At 36.2% G+C, this 6,558-nt stretch overlaps 1 protein-coding gene and 1 long non-coding RNA gene across 3 annotated transcripts; one reads left to right on the forward strand and one right to left on the reverse strand.

Annotated features, from left to right (window-relative positions):
* The first annotated feature begins 317 nt into the window (after window positions 1-317).
* Window positions 318-1,424, forward strand: LOC113037000 (uncharacterized). The gene is made up of 2 exons (XR_003274537.1): window positions 318-535; window positions 652-1,424. It is a non-coding gene; the product is annotated as an uncharacterized LOC113037000 (long non-coding RNA).
* Window positions 1,425-1,522: 98 nt separating this feature from the next.
* LOC113036999 (uncharacterized) lies at window positions 1,523-5,395 on the reverse strand. Of its 2 annotated transcripts, XM_026193685.1 has the most exons (5): window positions 5,270-5,395; window positions 4,959-5,064; window positions 3,618-4,347; window positions 2,426-2,644; window positions 1,523-1,814 (listed from the first exon to the last, which is right to left on the reverse strand). In XM_026193685.1, the coding sequence occupies exons 2-5, from the start codon at window positions 5,059-5,061 to the stop codon at window positions 1,604-1,606; spliced, it is 1,263 nt and encodes a 420-aa protein (XP_026049470.1). In that variant the 5' UTR covers window positions 5,062-5,064; window positions 5,270-5,395; the 3' UTR covers window positions 1,523-1,603. The 2 variants fall into 2 exon arrangements, with proteins under 2 accessions (XP_026049470.1, XP_026049471.1); XM_026193686.1 differs by lacking the exon at window positions 4,959-5,064.
* Between the last annotated feature and the right edge of the window lie 1,163 nt (window positions 5,396-6,558).

The raw sequence follows: 6,558 nt of genomic DNA on the forward strand, positions 1-6,558 counted from the left end.
TAACTGTATTCCGTTACAGTTACTGTGTAAATAGGTGGTATTCAGAATACAGTTTTTTTGTTGAAATAAATAGATTACACATCATTATTTTCCTATTTCGTATGTTAGGCTATGCCCTCTCTATTTTTTGTTAATTCCACTCTGGTGGAAACCCAAACAAAACAAGCATTAAGAGGCTCTAATGCCTGTGTCTCAGTTTCGCGGCCCATGCCACCACTACTTGCGGCAGTATAATGACATGACAAAATATTTTCAATAATTATTGTTCAAAAAATTATTTAATATTAAGGCAATAGGCAGAGTATTACAGGCATAGCGATAAAGGATGTGCCCTCATGTAGTCATGTATTTTTCTAAACGCTCTGGAACAGCATCCTTCACTCTTCTTCTCATTCATGTGCTACACTGAGACCAGGCTGACAGCTGATCTTCTTGAGAACATCTTCCATGTGCAATTTGGTCCACCTGGCAGCTCTAGGCGTCAAGAGGAGACGAGTACTAAGCTACTGGCAAGACTATCTGCTTTCTGTAGAAGGTATTAAATTTGGTTGAAAAGGTTGAAATGAGTACATTTATGTCAGCAAAGTGTAATGGCACCTTTTCCCTGTTTATTATCATTAGAAATAACTTTTATTCTCTTTACATTTTCAGAGAGAAATGGAAGTCTGTCTCTTGAAGACATCCTTATGTTTGCAACTGGACTGAGAGAAATTCCTCCTGCAGCAATTCAGCCAAAGCCACAACTTCTTTTCCAGACCACTTCACGCTTCCCTGTAGTAGATGTCTGTGCAAATACTATCAAAATCCTAGTGCTACACAGTTATGAGGACTTCCAAGAAGCCATAGATTATGGCATCCAGAACTCTCCTGGGTTTGGGCTTCCCTAAGGTCCAAGTCCTTTTGCTTTTAAGCCACATTTATGGTTTTAGCAAACATTTGAAGTTTGTGATTTTAAAATCTGAAAATTTTGTTTCTAATAATTTATAATAATTTGTGTAAATCACATAAAGTTTAATGCATCGCAGAAAGTTCAATCAGGTTTTGGAATTTCAAAAGCATAGTATCATAGTGGGACAGCTGAACAAGTTAGACATATTTCACTGTGTTAAGAAATTGCCAATGTAACAAAATAAAACATTTCTGAAGTATTCTAATGCACTGAGACACGCTAGTATAATAACACAGGGAAAAAAATCTGATAAATTCAGTTAAAAGGCTTTATTTAATCAAACACTTCTGTGTTTGATTACATTTTTTTGTACGATATGCAAGTTGTTCTTGGAGTTAAAAAAAGAAATAGGAAAAACCCACATAAATACAGGTCTCGCTGAATGCTTTTGTAAACCTTTGTTTGTAAAACAGATCTCCAAATTAATCAACGTGTTTGTTACAACACCTAATTAAAAGGAACAAGTTATTTTGTACAGTATGGTCTTTTGATTTCTTCAGGTCGAAAGCGTACACACTGAAAAGTTGACGGTAGTGAAACTATTTATATAAAAACTATGGTACTATTTTTTTCAATACTCATTAAAGTTGGTTTGTGACAATTAGTGTCAGTGGTAATTGTACCCACATCTAGCAGATGATTTTACATTGACTTCTAAAGTCCAGTCATATTTTTGAGTGTTATATAATTTTCAACTGCAGTAGTCCAGTTGACTGGTCGAGGGAGCTCACTCTGTCTTTCCAAGTTTGTGAAATGAACCTGGAGATTGTCGTCCCCACATAGACTGTACTGAGCAGGTAGAATGTCATCAAACTGGTGCAGGATGTCTTGAGGCACTTGGAATCCACACTCTCTTCCACCATACCTTAGGTCAGTCAGAAAAATGAACAAATTCAGTCACTTCTCCAGGTACTATCCTTCAAGGTTACAGCAAAAGCGCAAAGTCAATCTTATAATTAAAAGTCAGTTCTGGAAATTGTGATTTTAAAGAATCTTAATTATGCATATATCTACATTTGTCATTTTTAGCCAAGATGTGATCCAAAGTTAAAATATGATTGTCTAACTTTTTTTTTTTTTTTTGGAAAAAAATATAAAAATAAAAAGTATGTGCATGAAGTCAGAGAACAGAACTAATGGCAAAACACAAGTGGCAGCTTTAATTTCTATTCAGCAAAAAGGTGAAAACAACAAAATACACTATTCAATTGCTAAAGTGTGTGTAATACCTGCTGTGAGTAACAGTTAGGGCAAATTGTTAAACCTAAATGATATACTGCTTACTTAACTCAAGTGGTTAGGTCAAGAAAGAAAAGAGTGCACATAATGGATGGACTGTTCCTGAACCATTTTATAAATGAACAAAAGGTTTAATAACAGCAAGCTGGACAGGTATCCTGCACATACAATACACTATACTGAGGAAGAAAAATTTTAGTAAAACTATGAAATAAAATACATGGACTAAATACATACCTATGAGGCAGGTGATACATGGCTTCTGGTTTACCAGATGGACAACAAGATTGGCGCACAGGTCGGATGGTGTGAGTGTTCCAGAGATCTCTGTACTCGTCAAGCTCTTTTTGCAAGACATTGAGGAAGACATATCGTAGAAGGCATTTATGTTCATGACTGCCGTTGAAAAGATGCCTCTCCCTCAGGTCACTGAAGAGTTCAATCCAGAACTGAGTTCTAATGGTGGAATGACAAGGCATATAAAATTTAATAACACAAGTAATTCAATGTAATTGTCCTCTTTAAAAAAATAGTCGTAATCTTAAGAATATTGAAATGTGTGCAATTTCGTTCAAAGAAAAGCTTATTCACATGTTCTGAAGTGTTTCATCAATGCACTGCAGGAAAAAAAAAGCAACTTCACACAAATAACAAAATTTAACAAAATGATTAATCCTTCTGTTATTCCTGCATTTGGCGGTTGAACTTAAGAAAAGTTGTAATATACAGGTCTGTCCATATAAATGTACTATTTTATTTCTACATGAACACTGAAGCTGTTATCACTTGTTAGATACCACACAGAAATCCAAAAGCTAGTGAAAACATCAGTATTTTTTTTTTTGGCACACAAAGTCGAAGAAATGTCTGAAACGAATGACCTCTTCTAACAAATTTCTGTCATGTTGGATCAATGTTCTTATATTACTCATATTACAGTTCTCAAATTTGAAGAAACCCTTGTTCTTATATTTATATGACTCCCTACAGGTAAACTATTTGATCTAGATGTTAGTTTGGTACTACGTAGGCACACAAATTTGAATAAATTTTACTCAATTTTAAATACATCAATCTTCATAATTCATAATAATTTATTAAAATGTTGAATGTCAGTTTGTTTGTTGTTTTTTATAGTTCCTTTTTAGGACTTTTGTGGAATGTCTGAGTAGGAGTTTCTTTTTGAGTGTGTTGTTTTAATACAAACAAATGTCACTGGTATACCAAACCATTTATTATATTTTTTGAAGCAGTTGTGCATCACATGAGAAAAATGTGTAGGTGACTATGTTTTTCTTTGTTTGTTTGTGACTGTAATTTAATATTTGAGTATAAAACCCCACCCACAAAAAAAAGTATATCGCTGACCACGAAACACCTTCAGAACCATTCAATTTTAGTTTCAGAATATATTTTAAAAGCCATGTACCTTTGCTTTCTGAACAAAGACCACCAACTTTCAATCCGTTGATTTGTAGTTGAGGTACCATACATATGACTGTGGGCTCCTGCAAGTTCATCTCCATGGTCTGATCTTAAAGCACAGTGAATGGCTGCCATTGTGCCATTTTCTGTGCCACAGTCTGTACGAAGGCATGCTGGAAGTTGACCAAACCGTGACAAGCACTCCATATAATATTTTGCAATGATACCTGGGTCATTATTTGAGCTGCCACAGCTGAGCCACATAACCTTCCTTGAAAATCCATCGACACATGCACTAATAGCAACACCAAAGGGCTTCAGCTTATCATAACCATCCACATGCCACACTTGATTTGGTCCTTCTGAAAAATATCCTCTTCGAACAAACCTGCGTTTACAGCGACGCTTAACACCATATGGATCTAGTCTTGAGAGTATGTGCATTACATCATTTCTTTTAACTTTCAGATTATACTTTTGTCGCAGTGTCTGACACATGGATCTGTAACCCAGAAGCTGACCTGAGCCTCTCAGTTCTTGTGTAACAGTGGAAATGACAATGTCAGTGGGAGTAAAGTCTGTCCTTCTAGTCATTCCAGCATCTTTTAGCCTCCTCTTTAATGTTCTCAGACTCATACAAATATTATGCTTGTTTTCAAGAAAATCCAGGATCACTTCATATGTATGGCCCTCAGAGAAATACTTATTGATGATGTCTGTGACTGAGACTGGGCCTAAGGTTGAAGAGAAAACATGAAAAGATAATTACAAACGCAGGAATCCACAAATGCACTTAATAAGTGTTTTTAAAAAAAATACCACATCTGAAACAAGTCTCAATAAACATGACTCAAGTATTTAATCTTCTTGATGTGTGCTTAAATAAAGGCCAGCAAAAGCTCAAAGAACATGGACCAGGATTCAGGACTTATCACTCTCATTAAGACCTCTATGCTGACAACTCAAAATGAGCAAAATTAGAGAAGTTAGAAGAATTTCGTCACTGTGTACATATGCCCTATTAAGTCGTAAACTAGTTTTTAAAATTATGCCGTAGAACCGGTGGCAGGCTTAAACCAGAATACAGTTCTTAGTACCTACCAGTTCATGCCTTTGCGTTTTTGGAATTCTGATTTATCTTTGCATACAGAGTCTTTAACAATACAAAAACCTTAGAATAAGGAAATGAATATAGTACTTTGGAATGGCACATGAATAATAATCCCCCCCCCAAAAAAAAAAGTTTAACACGCACTACTGAAGCTACTGTGGTGTATATAAGTCATTATGAAGCAATTAAAAGGTGAGCAATAAATACTAGAACTTAGGAAAGTGAAGTGCTTACCATTCTCTATAAAAGGTGCTAAAACTTGAATGTTAGTTCCACAGGACCCACAAAAAACTCCAATTTGCCCCACTAGCTGGATTCCACAATATGGACAATACATTGCCTGATGAAGACAATGCCAAATTAAAACCTGAACACATTAACTGCAATATTCCTTAATGACTTTGACTTATTAGTATTTGTTCTCGAGTTTCAAAAAGCTTCATTTCTAAGGCTACATTAAACATTATCTTTGTTAGAATTATCTTTGAATATATATTCCAGATATCTGTAGTATTATTAGAATCATGAGATTACAACACATTTACCTCTCCTCCACTTCTTTGAAGTGTGTCCCAGTCCTAGCGCACTGGTTAGCATGTTTTGGTTCGTGCAACTGGTCAGTCGGGTTATTGTCTCCCCAGGAACATTTCCGTTGTCTTTTTTCCTATTTCCGTTGTGCTTTGTGTGCTTTTGCAGCACTTGCTTTTCTTTTTGCAGCATTTTTCTTGAAGTTGCAGTGCAGCGTCTTTCTTTTTGTAGCGTTTTTCTTTTTGCAGTGCAGCTTTTTTCTTGAAGTTGCAGTGTAGCGTCTTTCTTTTTGCAGCGTTTTCCTTTTTGCAGCATTTTTCTTTTTGCAAGTGTTTTCTGAAGTTGCAGTGGCCTCTCAGGGCCACCGTACAAAACACTGCAAACCACAACACAAAAAATATAATTAAATATAAATGAAAATATGAAAACAAAAAGAAGATGCACATTCTCTGTCATATGGGCCTGCATGAATAAACTTTCTGTATCCTTTATCATCTGCAACTGAAAATAGTTGTGGATGATTACTATACCTTTCTGATGTGACGTTGTTGTCCCTGGCTCTCTTTCTCTGTCTCTCCCTCCCGTTCTGTTCCTGTGCTACTGCGAGTGTAACTACCACCCCTCCCCCCTCATCCCAGCGTAAAGCACAAGGCTGGCGTGCAGAGTGAAGCGGAAAAAAAGTGCGAGAGAGAGGGTGAGAGAAAGAAAAAAACAAAACAAAAACACGGCTCACGATAAGGAGCCTGATCGCGTCGTTCATGTCAAAGACCCAGCTCTAAGAACCATTTCGTTTGCGACAGACACATCACTACTGCCTGCGAGTTTGCTGCAGACAGAGGAGAGCTTAAGTTTTACCAGGTACCAAAGCAAATCATTCGTAGGGGAGACCGGGGATAGTTGTAACATTTTTGACATTTCTGTCTGTAAATTGAAGCTCTTTTAAGGTAGTGGATTCAAAATGTAATGCAAAGTATTTACATGTCTCTGCTATTAAATAGTGCAGCTATTTTCTCTGCAGCACAATTACCCATTGCATGGTATGGTCTCAAACACAAAGAGTGAAATGTTACAATTAACCCCATAGTCTGGGTTAGTTGTAACATATCCCGGGGTGAAATGTAACACAATGAAATAAGGGTACTAACAAAATATTAACATGTAATCTTTGTTTATTCAACACATGAATGCACTTAGAGCCATTTATGTAGCTGTGTGTGTGTGTGACAGAATGCAGAAATCTAGCTTTTGAACATATTCCAACCCCCCAAAAAAGACAAATTATGGAATTTTCTGCAACTGAATATTT

The sequence above is a fragment of the Astatotilapia calliptera genome, chromosome 14 (genome assembly GCF_900246225.1).
Source record: "Astatotilapia calliptera chromosome 14, fAstCal1.2, whole genome shotgun sequence".
In the NCBI taxonomy this organism is placed as follows: Eukaryota; Metazoa; Chordata; class Actinopteri; order Cichliformes; family Cichlidae; genus Astatotilapia; species Astatotilapia calliptera.